The sequence below is a fragment of the Chlorocebus sabaeus genome, chromosome 29 (genome assembly GCF_047675955.1).
Source record: "Chlorocebus sabaeus isolate Y175 chromosome 29, mChlSab1.0.hap1, whole genome shotgun sequence".
NCBI lineage: Eukaryota > Metazoa > Chordata > Mammalia > Primates > Cercopithecidae > Chlorocebus > Chlorocebus sabaeus.
The window spans coordinates 1192091-1211118 of NC_132932.1; the positions used below are offsets into that span (position 1 = coordinate 1192091).

A 19028-nucleotide genomic window follows, 5' to 3' on the forward strand; every position below is an offset into this window, starting at 1 on the left:
TGAGTAGATCTCAAAAGCATTATGTTAAGTGAAAGAAGTCAAACACAGAAGACCACATATTGTATGATTCCATTTACATGACATTTTGAAAAAGACAAAGCTATAGGGACAGAAGTCAAAGTAATGCTTGTAGAGGTAGGGTAAGAATATTTGCCTCACTGACTACAAAGGAGCATGATGCATAAGGAAACTTTTTAGAGTGTTGGGAATGTTCTACATACAAAGTGTTGAAGTGATTAAGCCATTCAATGCATTTGTCAAATCTCATCAAACTGTACACTTAAAAAAGGTGAGTTTTAGTAAGATGTAGATTATATCTCAGTAAGCCTAAGTAACAGAAGATTCCCCTAAGCCTCTGTTACCCCAAAATCAGGCTCAGGAAGGTGACTTCCTGAATCTCACCAGCTGCTCACAGCTCCCCTTGCACAAATAACAACTTGAAGACAAAGCCCATACTTGTGCCCTGATCAGATATGATTTTACCCCCAAAGCCAGTGCCTTCACTTGCATGCCTACTTCTGGCTTCCAGCCCTCACCAGGGCATGCTGTTCCCAAGCTCTAATTTGGGACATGTAATCCTCATTTGTAACCCACTAACCTAGCCACAGTCTCTGGTCCCTGAGGTTGAGCTTGCCGGGTATCTGGCTCACCTATTACAATCTCATCATCAGGACGAGGGAGCTCTTCTGCTTGTGTGCCTTGGGCATCATGCAGCCAGATACAGCCCCTGAAGGTCTGTTTGGGGGTCTTTCATTTCAGTGCTCCTCACATGGGTCAACTGTTCCAGTGTGCGATGGGCCACCCGGGTTCAAGACGTCTTCACAGCTGGGAAGCTCCTGGCCTTGGCCCTGATTATCATCATGGGGATTGTACAGATATGCAAAGGTGAGTATCACAGGAACAAGAGGTGCTGCCCAGCTTTCCTCCCCTTGCATATACACACCCTCTCAGCCCAGCTTTGAAGGTATGCACACCCTGAGATTTCCCCAATTCTAGCCTTGAGTGACTTCCTTCTTCTTCCCTTGCTTGACAAAAGGGAAGGAGAAACCATTTTCCCCGAGGTGGTTGGGGGTAGGGAATACTCCCCTTAGGCTGCAAAGGTCACCTCTCCCATACTTACCTCAAGGCTCTAGCACAGCTAGGTAAAGACCCCACATATCTGCCAAGTGTGGTCGATCACGCCTGTAATCCCGGCACTTAGGAAGGATGAGGCAGGAGGATCCCTTGAGCCCAGGAGTTTGAGACTAGTCTGAGCAGCATAGTGAGATCCCATCTCTACAAAAAATTTTAAAAATTAGCGGGGCATGGTGATGCATGGCTGTGGTCTCGCTTACTCTGGAGGCTAAGGTGGGAGGACCACTTGAGCCTGGGAATTTAAGGCTGTAGTAAGCTATGATTGTGCCACTGCACTCCAGCCTGGGCGACTGAGAAAGACCTTGTCTCAAAAACAAATAAACAAACAAAAACCCCAGATCTCTAGATTCCTATTGTCTTTTTCCCCCAACCCCAGGGAAGCTCCCTGCCTCTTCTGTTGAATCTTGTCCACATCTTAAAGTGGAGGACAGAGAAAGGTATTTTATGTTTCAAAATTACTTATAATCTCTGAGAGAGAGAGCTCTGCATTCCCGGGGCCCCTGCCAACATTCCCCACTGGATTTGGCCCTTTCCAAGCCTGAGGCTGTATTTGGTTTCCATGGGACCCATGGCACCGCGAGGCTCTGCCCAGTGTCACTGCCTCATGGAGAAAGTCAGGTGACAAACAGGGAAACTTCCCGCAAGCCCTGAAGGCAGTGTGGGCAGCCTGGACTTCTACTCCAGGAAACATAATTAAGTTTCTGCTGTATAATATGCCTGATTGTTTTAAACAGTTGGATTAAGTTCTTTAACAGGTTATATATTGCTTTCAGGCATTTAGACTTAAGGAAATCACTGCGCTATCTTGTCGAAAATAGTGAGTCCCTCCTAAGCTGGCCTCAATTCTTTCTCCTGGTCACCCTAATCTCCTTATTTCCTGTCCCAATGCTAAACTGCAGATGAATAAGTAACATATGATCAGTTACTCTCTATCTCATTGAAATTTTAGCCAGTCAGCAGACGATTCCAAGGGCCCACAGTCTGCAGCACACTGTGCTAGGGGCTGGGAAGGCAGTTTAAACAGCTCTTTGCTAAAAAAATCTCTGTCCTTGGGGAATCTTGAAAAGAGAGATGGCCAGGCATGGTGGCTCACGCCTGTAATCCCAGCACTTTCGGAGGCCAATGCAGGCACATCACTTGAGGTCAGGAGTTGGAGACCAGCCTGGCCAACGTGATGAAACCCTGTCTCTACTAAAAATACAAAAAAATTAGCCAGGCATGGTGGCACATGCCTGTAACTCCAGCTACTCGGGAGGCTGAAGCAGGAGAATCGCTTAGAACCTGGGAGGTGGAGGTTGCAGTGAGCTGAGATCGCACCACTGCACTCCAGCCTGGGTGACAGAGCGAGACTCCATCTCAAAAACAGAAAAGAGAGACCAAACACACACCTCAGAAACAGATAGGAGGATATCAACAAAGCAAGCAGCAAAACAAGCTTGAACTAATATAGCATTTTGGAAACTCACGTTTGAGTGTTTGTTGTTCTGGATGCTTGCTTGTTTTTGTTTTATTCTTTTTTGGAGATAGGGTCTTGCTCTGTCACCCAGGCTGGAGTGCAGTGGCGCGATCTCAGCTCACTGCAACCTCCACCTCCCAGGTTCAAGTGATTCTCCTGCTCACTGCAGCCTGAAACTCCTGGGCTCAAGTGATCCTCCCACCTTAGCCTCTCAAATAGGTGAGACTATAGGCATACACCACCACACCCCGCTAATTTTTTAAATTAGTGGTGGAGATGGGAGTCTCGCTATGTTGCCCAGGCTGGTCTCAAACTTCTGGCCTCAAGCATTCCTTCTGCCTCCCAAATTGTTTGGGTTACAGGCCTCAGCCACTGTGCCCAACCCTGGATGCTTTCTTCATGAAAATGTAGAAACTTAGATATCAGAGAAAGTGGTCAGGAGATTACCAGTGTCTCCAATCCTGTATTTCCAAAGCCCAATTTACCATGTCCTTTCCTTTTAAATAACTTTACCTTTTACAGAATGAGCATGCAGAACTGTGCTTTGAACCTAAACCCTCATTTGAACTCCTGGTTTCTAGGGCCTCGGAAGCCCTGGACCTGAATTTTCTTGCTCCCTTTATCCCCATGTATCCAATATGTTGGGTTCACTGGAGACAAGACAGAGTTGGTGTCATTGCCACACGGAGGGGTGAGAGGTGGGCCAGGGCAGGCCAGGGGTTGCTGGGCTCCTGGCTTGTCTCATGAGCAGCCTCCTGTTGCATGTGTCCACAGGAGAATACTTCTGGCTGGAGCCAAAGAACGCATTTGAGAATTTCCAGGAACCTGACATCGGCCTCGTCGCACTGGCTTTCCTTCAGGGCTCCTTTGCCTATGGAGGCTGGAACTTTCTGAATTATGTGACTGAGGAACTTGTTGATCCCTACAAGTGAGTTGAAAGAGCCCAGCTATTCCCTCTCCCTTGAAGGGCCACAGCACCTGCTGCTGGAAAGAGGGAGCAGGTGTACATTGCCCACCTCACCTTCCTCAGCCCCATTCGGACTGTGATTTGATCTATCCTGAAGTTGTAGTTCATTTCCCAGGCATTAAACCATTTGCCGTTCACCCCACCAGGAGGAGAAAAGGATCCAGTGACTTTCCCAGACCTGATTAGAAGCTGAGAACTGTACTGCATTAACACCACTGCCTTAGACAACAAACTGTGCCCTGAGAGGCTTCTGGGAATCTTGCTTGTTTTAGGACAGGCCAGTCCTGGTGTCTTGAGGCAGGGGGAAAAGGTGCATTGTGGAGATCCAGGTCAAGATCAACAGGTGTGGAGCATATTTCCAACCTGAGTTGTTTCATTGCCTTCATTTTTTTAACTTATTTTTTCTTTTGTTTTGTTTTTAGAGACAGGGTCTCACTCTGTCATCCAGGCTGGAGTCCAGTGGTACAATCATACCTCACTGCAGCCTCAATCTCCTGGGCTCAAGCAAGCCTCCCACCTCAGCCTCCTGAGTAGCTGGGACTATTAGGCACATGCCACCATGCCCAGTTAATTTTTTAATTTGTAAAAAAGAGGTCTTGCTATGTTGCCAGGGATGGCCTCGAACTCCTGGGCTCAAATGATCCTCCCTCCTTGGCCTCACAAAGGGCTGGGATAACAGGTGTGAACCACCACTCTCAGCCTCTTTTCCTTTAAATTATCCTGCCCATATTGAGGCAAAGTCCACCTCCCAGGGAAAGGAAGCCTCACAGAAGTCTGCAAGGCTAAGCGCCTGCAGAAAGAAGACACCCCCTGGACTCCATGGCAAGTCTGGCGTCCCGGGTGCCAGCCTTTCCCCTCACCTCCTCTCCCTCTACAGGAACCTTCCCAGAGCCATCTTCATCTCCATCCCACTGGTCACATTTGTGTATGTCTTTGCCAATGTCGCTTATGTCACTGCAATGTCCCCCCAGGAGCTGCTGGCATCCAACGCCGTCGCTGTGGTAAGAAATGAACATAGACCTGCCTGCTGTAGCCCCTCTCACTTTTCCCTGATCCATGGCCTTGTGGAAGTGGAGATCACCCCCAAGTTCTCAGGACAGAAACCACATATGTTATTGCCTGGGGTATCTTTAAATGCCCAGGAGCAAACTGGTGGCTGGGTTGTACCTAGAACAGCTACAATGGCAGAACCGAGTCAGTGCCACAGAGACCGCATGGCCTAAGAAGCTATAAGACATTTACTACCTAGCCCTTTACAGAGAAAGTCTGCCAACTCCTAATCTTGGGCACTTCAAGCTCTGAATGTGAGAGTGGTATGAAGCACACAGGCCCCTCCTCAGAAAGACATAATCTTGCACAAGACATGCCATTTCTCTCTGCCTTCCTATCCAGAAGCAGACATCAGGTGTGCTCTTTGGGGCAAGAGACCATACTGGTGCAAGGGGTTGGGATCCTTGACATCTAAGAAGGACCTGGGAGGCCCCTTGCTCCCTTACCTGGCATCAGGCTGGGCCACCACCCACCCTGCCAGTCTCTTCACTGGCCTTATCTCAAAAGACCGTAAAGAAAGAGGTCCTCCCATTTCCTGGGGCAGCCTGTTCTTATGACCAACAGCCTTCTATTCTGAACAATCTCTCCTCAGTAATGTGCTGTAAACCTGGCTCAGGGAATATAGAAAAGGCTGGTCCCCTGCGTTGTGTAGTCCTTGAATATATGAAGATTCGTCTATAGCTTCACAGCCTTTTCTTTCTTTCTCAGACTAAGGAGGGGCTCATTCTTATCATTTTACCCCCAACCCATCTGTTTTGATGAACTGAGAAATTCTCACCCTGTGATTCTGGATTAATCCCTATTTTGCAGTTGGGAAACAGAGGCTCAAAAATCATAAACTTTGCTCAAGGTCTCACAGCTCCTAGCTGGAGGGCAAGGATCTGCCCGACAAGCCCATGCCCTTCCCTGTGCTGGAGAAATCCTATAATGTATGTCAGGCCTGGATCACACTACCTGGCTTCCAATGCTGGTCCCTCCGCTTGCTGGGTGTGTGATCTTAGGCAAGCTACTTAATCACTGTGTGACTCACGTCCTCATCCATAAAACAAGAATAGTGTTAGTTCATTATTACTATTACCACTGTGTACTACCTTCTTCAGTTAATTAGCGTAAAACATGCATTAACCCCCCTGTGTACGGGGTCCACCCTTGAGAGGGTGGGGGCTCTTAAGGAACTTGGCCAGAGAGAATTACAAGGGTGGAGATGGGAGAAATGGTTTCCCAGAGTGAAGTGGGAGCTAAGGGGTTGGGGAGTGGTAACCTCTCCTTCTTTGCTTATCTCCTTGTTTCCTCTCCCAGACTTTTGGAGAGAAGCTCCTAGGAGTCATGGCCTGGATCATGCCCATTTCTGTTGCCCTGTCCACATTTGGAGGAGTGAATGGATCTCTCTTCACCTCCTCTCGGTGAGTGCTGCCTGGGCCCTTCTCCGGCCAGGGGCCACTCTGCTGTGCACTTTGCTCTGTTTGTATATGGTGGCCTTGTCTCTGTCAGCAGGGGTCTGTGTGGGCATCTGGATGGTGGGCTTGAAGAGGCGTGATTGCTCACACGAGGGCGTGTGTGTCAGTGTGGATGCTGAGGAGTGTGTGCTGCTCACGTGGTCACCTGCGATGTGTGTGGCATATGGATCCTAGGTGCTTCACATGTAGTAGCCTGTCTCATTTCAAAAGGAGCAGAAGACAGAGGAGGCCTCCAGCCTGCCTGATGCAGCCCCCAGTCAGGGGCTGTAGTTGGCAGCAAGACAGTATCTTGGCTGCAGTCCTAGAGCCCCCGTTTCCACTTGCCTGGAAACAGGATGCTGCTGGCTGGAAAAGAACCCCATTTGGAAAGGGACCAAGAGGGAGACTTGTGCCTGGGGCCTCTGGGTCTGGCCTCCCATGAATGTTCTGGAACTAGCCTGCAGGTGGGATGGGTTCACCCTAATTGCCCCAAGAATGCAGAGCTCCTCCCTGCTCAACCGAGGCAGCTGGAGAGGCCTTTTCGAGGCCACCCATGAGACTCAGGTGGAGAATGTGAAGTGAGAGGGTGGGGGAAAGTGGAAAGCAAACATTTGTCCAAAGAAAGAGCCTTTTATCCATGACCCCGACCCCAAAGCTCTCTCAGAAGCCAGAAGTGCAAGCAGGTCCACGAGTCCCAGGTCCTGCCTCCACGCATCCGGGGACCCGGCGCTTTCTTTTGCTGTCTTCAGAAGGGGGCTGTTGAGACTAGCAGATGTTGAATGACTTCCACTTGTGTGGTTCAAGAGGTCCTCCCAGGTTCTCAGAAAGCACCCCCTCCCCTCAGGGTACAGTCCTGCTCCAAAGATGAGTCCCTGAGTTCAGCTGCTTCCAAAGCCATCACATCAGGGAAGAGTTCCTGTGAAATAACAAGGTAGTGCCATGTTTTTAGGACCCAGGGCTGGAAAGAGGTGGTGTGGGTGTCCCCTGTACCCTGGGACCCTATGACACTCACCCACAGCAACCTCGTGTGCATGTTACACAGGAGCAGTGGCCACATGGAGGCCCCGCCGAGGCCGAGCAGTGGAAGAACAGTGACCCATGAGGCTCCCTGAGATCTATTGGAGGAGAGTGACTGGCTACAGTCACTTTAGAGTGGGGTTTGTCCCTCAGGCAGGCCAAGCAGCGGTCTGCGTGCATGTGGTCTAGTTGTGTGTGCATGCAGGAAACGGTGGCGCATGGTGTGCTCCACCTCCGATTCAGAGGCGAGACCTCACACACCCAGGCCTCCTCTGCTCATCTTTCCAGTTCCTTCTTCCTTCCTTCTCCTTCCCTCCTTCTTTATCTCCTGTCACTCCTTTGTGTTCTCGGGTAGGGAGTGGATGATCCTTGCTAAAGAGTCAGAGTGTGTGGATGTGTGTTATGCTTAATGTCATCGTCTCCTCTGTTGTCGGCTAGCTGGGCAAGGACTGTCTGTTGTGAACTTGACACTTGCAAATGCTGTCGGATCTGGACAATTACATTTGGTCCTGTCTGCATGTGGGGGAGGGACTTGAATGCAGGACCCTGGCTATGTGCACAAGTCCCACAGAGCACCTGGTGCATGAGACTGCCTTGTAGAGGGGCGGCAGCATGGGAGAGGGGACAGGGACGTGTATGGCTGCATGAAACTAGTGACACTGGCCTAGGGAGTTCATTATGGTTACTGCTGATGGGTATTTGGGGATACAGTCAACTCCCACACTTCTGATGAGCTGCTGCTATTAGCTTCAGTCTACTCCATACACAAATTACAAAGTAAGTGACAATTCTCTGAACTTCCAGTGCACTGAATCTGTGCCTTTTTGTTCCTGTCAAGCTGTACCCTGCCTGTCATCCCTTAGGTGAGCCTTTCCCCAGAAAAAAGAAAAAAGTGGTCCAATTTGCACTGACATGTAAATTACTGTTGACAGCCCCTAATATTCACTTTTCTCTTAGGAGAGTAAAAGGGAAGAAGGGCTGATTTTTATGTTCAAGTTTCATATTCATATGTATATAATAGATGTACATATTTTCAAGGTACAGATGATGTTTCAATACATTGACATAATGTGTAAAAATCAAATCAGAGTAATTGAGATATCCCATCTCCTTCAATATTGTCTTTATGCTAGGAACATTCAAATTATTCTCTTAAAATTTATTTATTTATTTTTTTTTGAGACAGAGTCTTGCTCTGTTGCCCAGGCTGGAGTGCAGTGGCACAATCTTGGCTCACTGCAAGCTCCGCCTCCCGGGTTCACGCCATTCTCCTGCCTCAGCCTCCTGAGTAGCTGGGACTACAGGCGCCCGCCACCATGCCCGGCTAATTTTTTGTATTTTTAGTAGAGATGGGGTTTCACTGTGTTAGTCAGCATGGTCTCGATCTCCTGACCTCATGAACCACCCACCTCAGCCTCCCAAAGTGCTGGGATTACAGGCGTGAGCTACCACGCCTGGCCTAAAACTTTTCTTTTTAAAAATAACTTTTATGGCCAGGTGTGGTGGCTCACACCTATAATCCCAGCACTTTGGGAGGCTGAGGCGGGCAGATCACAAGGTCAGGAGACCAGCCTGGCCAATATGATGAAACCCCACCTCTACTAAAAAAAATACAAAAATTAACTAGGCATGGTGGCAGGTGCCTGTACTCCCAGCTACCCAGGAGGCTGAGGCAGAAGAATCACTTGAACCCAGGAGGCAGAGGTTGCAGTGAGCCAAGATCGTGCCACTACACTCCAGCCTGGGTGACAGAGCAAGACTTCATCTCAAAAAAAAATAACATTAAAAAAAAAATAACTTTTGGGGCTGGGCATGGTGGCTCATGCCTGTAATCCCAGTACTTTGGGAGGGCAAGGTGGAAGGATTGCTTGAGCCCAGTAATTCAAGACCAGCCTGGGCAACAAGGCAAGACTCTGTCACTACAAAAAAATAAGAAAGAAAAATAAGTAAAAAATAAAATTGATTTAAACATCAATATCCTACTTGTGATACTATAATTGTGTAGCATGTTACCAATGGAGGAAACTGGGCAAAAGATACATAGGATCTCTTATTATTTCTTAGAACTGTACTTGGTTGTAAGATTCACTGAATGTGAATTTACAATTATCTCAAAAAAATTTTTCATTTTTTAAGTTAACTGAGCATGGTGGTATGTACATGTAGTCCCAGCTACTCAGGAGGCTGAGACTAGAGGATCACTGGAGTCCAGGAATTGGAGGCTGCAGTGAGCTATAATCATGCCACTCTACTCCAGCCTGGGGGACAGAGCAAGACCCCATCTCTAAAAATTGGAAAAATAAAAAGTTTAATTTTTTTAAGTTAAAAAAATTTTTATTCTGATTATAAATATTCCATCTATGTTAGAATTTTATTCATTTTTTCCTTATCTTTTTTTTTTTTTTTTTTTTTTTTGAGACAGCGTCTCACTTGGTCACCCAGGCTGGAGTGCACTGGTGCAAATACAGCTTGCTGCAGCCTCAAACCTCCCAGGCTCAAGTGATCCTCCCACTTCAGCCCCCTCAGTAGTTGGAACTACAGGCACACTCTACCATGCCTGGCTAATTTTTGTATTTTTTGTAGAGACAGGTTTTCACCATGTTGCCCAGGCTGCATTTTACAATTTTTAAATTTTTTTCTGTAATGTATAAGGAAGAAAATTAAAGTTAACCATAATTTCACCACCCAGAGATAATCAGTTAGCATTTTAATAAATAGGCCCATAAATAATCTTAAAATTAATTGGCATTTGGGCATAGTGGTGCACACCTGTAGTCCCGGCTACTTGGGAGACTGAGACAGAAGGATCATTTGAGTTTGGGAAGTCAAGGCTGCAGGGAGCCATCATCGTGCCACTGCACTCCAGCCTAGGCAACAGAGCAAGACCGTGTCTCAAAAAAAAAAAAAAAAAAAAAAAAAAAATATATATATATATATATATATATTATTTGCATTATAGTTTTCAGTCCTGTTTTTTCATTTAATGTTATATTTTGAGCATATTCTCATGTAATCAATTTTTTTCAAAAATTTTATGACTACATAATGTTCCTTTTTTTTTTTTTTTTGAGACAAGTTTAACTCTGTCATCCAGGTTGGAGTGCAATGGCGTGATCTCTGCTCACTGCAACCTCCACCTCTGGGTTCAGGCAATTCTGCCTCAACCTTCCGAATAGCTGGGATTACAGGCACGTGCCACCACATCTGGCTAATTTTTGTATTTTAGTAGAGACGGGATTTCACCATGTTGGCCAGGCTGGTCTCAAACTCCTGATCTCAGATGATCCACCCACCTCGGCCTCCCAAAGCGCTGGGATTACAGGCATGGGCCACTGTGCCTAGCCCATGACATTTCATCTTATGCCAAATCTATTTTATCAACCTCCTACTTTTAGGCACTTAGGATATTTCCAATTTTTTCTTTCTTTCTTTCTTTTCTTTTCTTTTCTTTCTTTTTGAGACAGTTTCTTGCTCTGTCACCTAGAGTGGAGTGCAGTGGCACAATCACAGCTCACTGCAGCCTCAGCCTCCCAGGCTCATGTGATCCTGTCACCTCAGCCTCCGGAGTATCTAGAACAACAGGCACATGCCACCATGCCTGGCTAATTTTTTTATTTTTATTTTTTGTAGAGACAAGGGTCCACTATTTTCCCCAGGCTGGTCTCAAACTTCCAGGCTCAAATGATTCTCCTGCCTCAGCCTGTCAAAGTGCTGGGATTGCAGGTGTTAGCCACCAAGCCCAGACAGGATATAATTTTTTTTTAACTCAATCCCACAAGACAGGATATAAATTTTTAAGTACAATTTACATACAATAAAATATGCAGGCTGGACGAGGTGGTTCATGTCTGTCATCCCAACGTTTTGGGAGCCCGAGGCGGGAGGATCATTAGAGCCCAGAAGTTCAAGACCAGCCTGGGCAACATGGCAAGACCCTGCCTCCATATTTTTTTTAAAAAGCAGATCATAGGCTGGGCATGGTGGCTCACGCCTGTAATCCCAGCACTTTGGGAGGCCGAGGCGGGCAGATCACCTGAGGTCAGGAGTTCGAGACCAGCCTGACCAACGTGGAGAAACCCCATCTCTACCAAAAATACAAAAATTAGCCGGGCATGGTGGCACATGTCTGTAGTCCCAGCTACTCGGGAGGCTGAGACAGAAGAATTGCTTGAACCTGGGAGGCGGAGGTTGCGGTGAGCCAAGATCACGCTATTGCACTCCAGCCTGGGCAACAAGAGCGAAACTCTGTCTCAAAAAAAAAGCAGATCATAAATGTTCATTTTGATGAGTTTTGTGGGGGTAGTTTTGTTTGTGTTTGTTTGTTTTTGTTTTTCATTGTTGTTTTTTTAGAGGCAGAGTCTCACTATGTTGCCCAGGCTGGCTTTGAACTTCTGGGCTCAAGCAGTCTTCCTACTTCAGCCTCCCAAGTAGCTAGAAATACAGGTGTGTGCTACTGTGCCTGGCTTCCATTTGATGAATTTTGACAGTTGTCAAAATTCAACCACTACCCAAAACAAGATACAGAACATTTCCACCACCAGTTCTCCACTCCCACAGAAACAACTACTCTCTGACTAGGATAAGAGTGTTTTTAGACCGGGCATGATGGCTTACGCCTGTAGTCCCAGCACTTTGGGAAGTCGAGGTGAGTGGATCATGAGGTCAGCAGTTCAAGACTAGCCTGGCCAAGATGGTGAAACCCCGTCTCTACCAAAAATACAAAAATTAGTCGGGCATGGTGGCACACACCTGTAATCCCAGCTTCTCGGGAGGCTGAGGCAGAGAATTGCTTAAACCTGGGAGGTGGAGGTTGCAATGAGCCGAGATTGTGGCACTGCACTCCAGCCTGGGCAACAGAGCGAGATTCCATCTCAAAAAAAAAAAAAGTGTTTTTAAAGCTTTCCATATGCAGTTCGGTCCCAGTGTATCAGGGAATCTGCATCCTTTGAGGATGTGAGGAATGCTTTTAAAGAGATGAAGACTTTAGGCAACAGACAGAGGTTACTCCTGCAGCCTTCCAGGCATTGGGAGCACCCCACTGAGTGACAGTACAATTATTAGTAACCCTGAGCCACCCGTACCACATTCAGGGTCTAACATACCCAGGGTTCATCCACTTTTCCATTGGCTGCCTCTGGTTTGCTTGCACCTGCATTTGTGAACACAGGTTCTGTGGCTGGTGGGGCGGAAAGTGTGCATGTGAAGTCAGGTACCCGGTTGGAGGGAGGATGCCCCTGTGTGGGCAGAAGGTAGGCATGGATGAAGGAACTCGGGCTTGGTGGTCCATGGGTTATCCCAGGCTGACCTGCTTTTCTCCCTGCCAGGCTATTCTTCGCCGGAGCCCGAGAGGGCCACCTTCCCAGTGTGTTGGCCATGATCCACGTGAAGCGCTGCACCCCAATCCCAGCCCTGCTCTTCACAGTAAGGGCCCTTCCTGCTGTAACTCTCCACACACCTCCCTCTTTTTGTGCCTAGTCTAAGCTGGGAGTTCATGCTTTTCACACACACCCCTGTTACCCTTCCAGTCTGCTGCTAGGTCTCACTGGATCTTAGATGATCTGGCAAATGATACTCATCAGCTTTGTTAATATCAGGAGATATAGCAAGGAAAGATCCTGAGTCCTGAAATACCTAAGGCTCTCAGGCTGACTTATTTCCATTCTCCCATCCTTTTGGGTCAGACTGAACTGACTGCCTCAGGATTCTATAGCCTCAAAAAAAATATGTCTCCCTTGGCTCTCCTCACACCTATTACCGCAGGGTTGCGGCGCTGGTCTCTGCTCCTGGCTGATTGGTCCCTGCAAACACCCACTCCCTACATCAAGCTTCAGGGCAGCCTGCCAGTCTCTTGGAAACATCACTGAAATGAATTTAGTGTTAAGAGTACACCAAATAAGAAAAATCATAGAGGAAGACTGATAAACTGAAAACTGTGAAAAGGAAACTTGGGACAGGAAAGAGATGGGAATAAAATATCCCCAGAGTAGAATCATTTAGAGAGAGCTAAAGGAAGGAACAAAGACTCGTCCCCATTGGGTCTTTTGAGTTATTTTTATTTTCTTTCTGGATCCTGAATAAAACTCTAAAAATGACTTTGGTCCACTGGCGAAGCAGTTAGAAATCAGAATAAGAGCTCATAGGAGTCAAGAGCATTGTACAGCATTGCTGTACAACATCAGAATGTTCAGATGTGGGATGAAGGTCACCTTGACTGGTTGGTTGTAGAAGGTGGCTGGAGAAGACAGTACTCCCAGTGGGCCATACCCTTTTTTTTTTTTCTTTTCCCAGTTAGAGCAATTGGTGCAGTAGTGTGCAAGAACCATTAAAAGCATCTCAATTATTTTAACTATCGGCTCTCACAGGAGGACGGAACTTTTGTTGACCTTCACAAGTTATCAGAGGGGAGGAGCATGGTTCCAAGAGAGCCACAGAGATGATTTTGAAGTTGGAAAGTAGACTCTGTCAAGAAAACCTCATACGGATGTTATGAGGGTTAAGTGAGTTAATCTTTGTCAAATGCTGAAAATAGGGACCTGGCACACAGTAAGATCTATGTAACCAGTTTTGAAATTAATAAAGAAAAGGAAGAAAAATAGATGACTCAGCCAGGAGAAAAGGATGAGGGCAGGAATAAAGCCTTAATCTGTTATTAACAATCTTCCCTAAGGGATTTTAAAAAATGAAGTTAGCTTGAGCTATAACCAACAGAGACGTACAAATGAAACCGGGGCTGACACAGAGCCAGGTAATACCAGTGTGGCCAGTCTAGCTGCTTATGCCCAGTATCCATTCTAAGTGGTTAGTGCCCGTGCCATACCAGTGGTTAAATATTTTTATCATCACCCCTGTAATAAGAAAGGACTTCCTAGCGATAAAGATGTTGTAACGTCCTAGGTTACTAGGGGAGGTTCTAAAGTCTCCATTTCAAGACATCCATTATACAATGGCATCGTCTGCCTGGAGGCTGGGGGACAGCCCCTAATCTATAATACCAGTCTCCGAATATCTTTTGGATCACTGATGAGCTCCTCCCACTTCCCCAGTGCATCTCCACCCTGCTGATGCTGGTCACCAGCGACATGTACACACTCATCAACTACGTGGGCTTCATCAACTACCTGTTCTATGGGGTCACGGTTGCTGGACAGATAGTCCTTCGCTGGAAGAAGCCTGATATCCCCCGCCCCATCAAGGTGAGAGAACCTCCCTTTGGGGTCCCCGCCTCTTCCTCTGTGGTTCTAGCTGCAGTAAAGATGTTTAAATCACCTCTCTTCTTAGCTGCTGACCACACATCATCATCTCTGATGGTAGCAGACCCTTTGGAAAGCAAGGGCCATTTGTGAATGGGATCATCATTTGCGTTCTCCACTGGGGATGAGATCGGAGCAGACTGTAGCTGGGGAATAAGTCAGATCAAATGTCACTTTCATCTTGACATTCCTTTGTGTCCTACCAGTCTAAGCCTTAAACTCCAGCTGACTTTTCAAGGTTCTCTTATCTCCCCAACACTTCCTCCTTGTCCCTCCAGATAGCTGGGTTCACTATGTGCTGTATCTCCATCCCAGAATACCTTTCCTCCTCCCATCTGCCCATCTACGTTTTAACCATTTTCCAAATGCGCCTCAAGTACCTCCTCTTTCTTGAAGTTTTCTAGTCCACTGCAACCTTCCATGATCCTCTCTTTTTCAACTCCCATAGCCCTACACATATAGGGTGCTCAGTGAACCTAATATTGCTACAAGATATAACTCTGTGATAGAAATTAATGGGATTGCTCAGAACAAGACATGCTAGAGCATTATGAGTTCTCCAACAAATTAGAAGAATAGAGTGTACTCCAGAGCTATTTGAACAATCCTATTCTAGAAACAGTGACTAGATGCTTCTAGAAGATCCTTCCAGCTGAAAAATCAAAGGCTCTCCAAATCTCTCAGTTCCTCACTGGCATTTCCACCACCATTTTCTTCTCTCACTCTTAGAAAACCTGCTAGAGGGAAGAGGGGGTAGAATAACCCGAGGTCCCCACCACACACATCCCTTCTGAGCAAGGAAGACAAGGAAGAGAAAGGCAGCCGAATCAGGACTGCCCCTGGAGCCCTGAAGAGGGTACTCTAGGGAACTCCCCACATGTGGCCCACAAGGAGCTGACATTCGCCATATTGTGCCCACATAAGGGCCCTGCATAGAAGTGGGCGAGGACCAGGGAGCCTGAGTGATTCGAATCGTCTCCTGCCTGCACTTTGTGCATTGCCACACCTCCCCTCCACCCTAGGACCTCAGCAGACGCACCCATGTGCCAGCAAGCTTCTCCATCCCTATGGGCTTCTCTGGCTGCCACAGGCACATGACGTGCATGATGAGGCCTTGTCTAATCACACCCGGGATCGAGGACATGGGCAAGGAGGGTCCTTTCCTCCCTAGCTCCTCCCCATCCTCTTCCTGTCTGACCATCCATGTTCATCAATATTTGTTCATATAGCCCCTGCCCTATCAGGGATGAGTGTGGGACCACAGAGCTGAGGGAAGCCCAGCCTTTGCCCTTGAGGATGTGTCTCTGTGGGTGAAGAAGAGAGAGAATGCCTCAGTCCCTAGTCCTGGGGGCCGCGGGGCCTACACAATTCACATGCCTCGTGCTTCTGCTCCACAGATCAACCTGCTGTTCCCCATCATCTATTTGCTGTTCTGGGCCTTCCTGCTGGTCTTCAGCCTGTGGTCAGAGCCGGTGGTGTGTGGCATTGGCCTGGCCATCATGCTGACAGGAGTGCCTGTCTATTTCCTGGGTGTTTACTGGCAACACAAGCCCAAGTGTTTCAGTGACTTCATTGGTGAGTTGTTGGAGGCTCTGGCCGGCTTGAGGGCCTCCTGGGCTGGAATGCAGTGGTCAGTGATGGGGTGGGGGAGCCACCAGGGCCAGGAGACCTAGGCTCGCCTTCTCCTCAGTCCACAGAGCTCTGGAGGAGTCCAGAGCAGGGAAAGCAGATGCCTTTTCCCAGAGACCTCTGAGGGAGGGAACAGCTGGCATTTCCATACAGACCTTAGACCTGCAAGAATAGGCAACCTGGGCTGGGCACAGTGGCTCACATCTGTCATCCCAGCACTTTGGGAGGCTGAGACAGAGGATCACTTGAGCCCAGGAGTTTGAGATCAGCCTGGTCAATATAGCAAGACCCCATCTCTATTATTAAAAATTTAAAAATTAAATAGGCAACCTATCAGCCATCCTGTGAGAGCTGCCCCAAGCTGGGTGGAGACCAGCGGAGACCCTGGACTTGGGGGTCAGTGGGCACAGGGAAGGTGGAAGGTCGGGGCCTTCATGAGCAAGGAGCAGCCGGCGGGAGATGCGGGAGGCAGACCAGGTGGAAAGGATTCTCCTCAAGCACTGACTGCTCTGAAGAGGCAGAACTTGGAGCAGGAGAGCCAGGAAGGGCCGGGGCCGCTTGGCCAGGTTGGTGGGATGCTCAGCACCGGCCTGGTTTCTGTTTGATCTCTTCCTCCAGAGCTGCTAACCCTGGTGAGCCAGAAGATGTGTGTGGTCGTGTACCCCGAGGCGGAGCGGGGCTCAGGGACAGAGAAAGCTAATGAGGACATGGAGGAGCAGCAGCAGCCCATGTACCAACCCACTCCCACCAAGGACAAGGACGTGGCGGGGCAGGCCCAGCCCTGAGGACCACCATTCCCTCAGCTGGCTACTCCCTCCTCCCTCCCCTTTTATCCTACCTCCTTGCCTTGGTCCCCCCAACACATGCAAGTACACACACACCCCTCTCTCTGCTTTTGTCAGGCAGTGGTAGGACTTCGGTGTGGGTAGTGAGAAATTGTAAACAAAAACTCACATTCATACCCAAAGAACCAGTCTCTCACCCCAGGGTCCATGTCCCAGGCCCCACTCCAGTGCTGCCCACACTCCCAGCTGCTGGAGGAGAGGGGAGATGCCAAGGTGCCAAGATGCCGGGCCACACCCTCAGCTGCTTCTTCAGGAACCAGAGCTCATTACTGCCTTCCCTCCCAGGGAGGCCCCTTCAGAGAGGAGAGGTGGCCACAGGGGCTGTGTTGTGGGGGCACAGGCTCAGGCAATTCTGTCCCCATCAAGGGGTCAGCTGGAGAGACCCAAGACCCTATCTCTTCACCAGGGACCCAAAATCCAAGGGGATGCTTCCCTCTGCCCCTCTTTCCTGCCCCTCCCCATCATACCTGCACCCACCCCAGCCAGGGCTCCCTGTCCAGAATTCAGTTCTCCTCAGGATGCCAACTCCCAGAGCTAAGGACCAAGGAGAAGAACAGCCTCTCCACCCCCAAGCCAGGCGGTTGAGGAACATACTGAGAAAGGCTCAGATTGCAGAAACCCAGCCCTGCCCCTGCCTCCTGCATCCTGCCCCCAATATGGTGCCAAAGCTTCCAGAAGCCAAAAAGGCTTCTGATTTTTAATTTAGTGGGCATCTCTCTCAGCAACTCCACCTCCCCATCACAGGAAGGAGCAGTCCCCTGCTATCCCTACAGCCACTCCCAGCACACCCACACACAGCCAGCACCACCGCCCCCACCATGCCCTTCTCCTCTCTGGGCCTTGGCTTGGGACCAGGTGTGAAGGATCCCCAAGTCCTTCAGGCCTGAGATCAGAGCCAAATCAGCCTTAAGTCAACTCCCATCCAAGAACTTGGCCTAAAAATACTCCCCTATTTCTAACCCTCAGGACGGATCTGATATTAAATGCCTTCCCTGGGAGGAAGGGCGCTTTCCCCCTCCCCAGAGGTGCCCATTCCACACCCTGGGAGACTGGGGAGAGCATTGACTGAAGCCCAGTTCCTTTCCCGTCCGTCCTCAACTCCAGTAGCCCCCCACTCCTCTCAGGTCTCAGTGCCATGCCGTCTTGGGGCAGGGTGAGAGGGCAGTGGCAGCAGGGCGCCCACTCTGGAGGTCCTCAAAAAAGGCCCTCCTCTGTGGCTGGCGGCCTCTGACCTTTCCCTGGGCTCCAATGGAAGGCCATGGAGTTTGTCATGGGCCCTGCAACCTCCCCAGTCACTCCTGCTGCAGTAAGAACTTAGGATCCTTTTATCACAAATCGGGATTCTCTCCCTCACCCCAGTTCTGTCTGCTTAAACTGGAATACACAGGAGCCCTTCCTGACCTGGGTGGTGTCTCCCAGCTTCCCCGCCCAGCCTGCCTGCCCCATAGTTGGTGAGATGCCGAGTTTGGTCTGAGTTGTGACCCCTTCAGCGTAGATGCCCGGCAGGCTGGGGTTGGCCCCCGGAGGGTCAGGGGACCATCTTCTTGTTCCCTCTTTTCTCATTCCTCCAACTTCCTCCCCTCCTTCAATTATTTTTTTGTAAAGTTGATGCCTTACTTTTTGGATAAATATTTTTGAAGCTGGTATTTCTATTTCTTTTGGATTTTTTTAAATGTAAGGTTGTTTTGGGGGGTGGAGTTAGAACCTTGATGATAATTTCTTTCGCTTGGTGTAGGTTTTAAGATTTGTTTTGTGGAGAGGTTTTTTCTTTTGATGTAATAAAATTTAAAACGGAAATGAGGTTGGTGGTATTGATAATTAAGTAACCTTTTGAGACAGAGTCACCAGGCATTTCCTCTTAGGAGATCGTGCCAGGTTCCTTCCAGAATGACATTCCTAAAAGCTCTTGCTCTCTGTAACTTCTAGCTATCGTAGGGACTCAGTGCCAGTGCATTCAAACCACTGACTCATTCTGAACCAAAAACATCATCAAAAGACAAAAGTACAACAAATTTACAGATCTCAACTGTTTACTGTAATTCTGGAATCAGGCAACACTTCATTCCATTAAATAGAATACATGTTCCAAACAGTTGAGCAGAACAGGTTGGCTTTACAGACAGGAAAGGGCTGAAGAAAGCTGGTTAGTCACTTTTCAAAGTTGCTTTTCTTGGCTGGGCACAGTGGCTCACTCCTGTAATCCCAGCCCTTTGGGAGGCCGAGGAGGGAGGATCTCTTGAGCCC

At 48.5% G+C, this 19028-nt stretch overlaps 1 protein-coding gene across 4 annotated transcripts in view; it reads left to right on the forward strand.

The window, feature by feature from the left end:
- The window catches only part of SLC7A8 (solute carrier family 7 member 8), a 60737-nt gene extending 42152 nt beyond the window's left edge, over positions 1-18585 (forward strand). For all 4 annotated transcript variants that reach the window (XM_007990835.3, XM_007990836.3, XM_037987547.2 and 1 more), the window contains 8 exons: positions 760-885; positions 3365-3518; positions 4435-4558; positions 5907-6010; positions 12385-12481; positions 14104-14253; positions 15708-15885; positions 16558-18585. In XM_007990835.3, coding sequence (XP_007989026.1) covers positions 760-885; positions 3365-3518; positions 4435-4558; positions 5907-6010; positions 12385-12481; positions 14104-14253; positions 15708-15885; positions 16558-16724 — 1100 coding nt within the window. In that variant the 3' untranslated portion in view covers positions 16725-18585. The remainder of the gene's footprint in view (positions 1-759; positions 886-3364; positions 3519-4434; positions 4559-5906; positions 6011-12384; positions 12482-14103; positions 14254-15707; positions 15886-16557) is intronic.
- Positions 18586-19028: the final 443 nt, after the last annotated feature.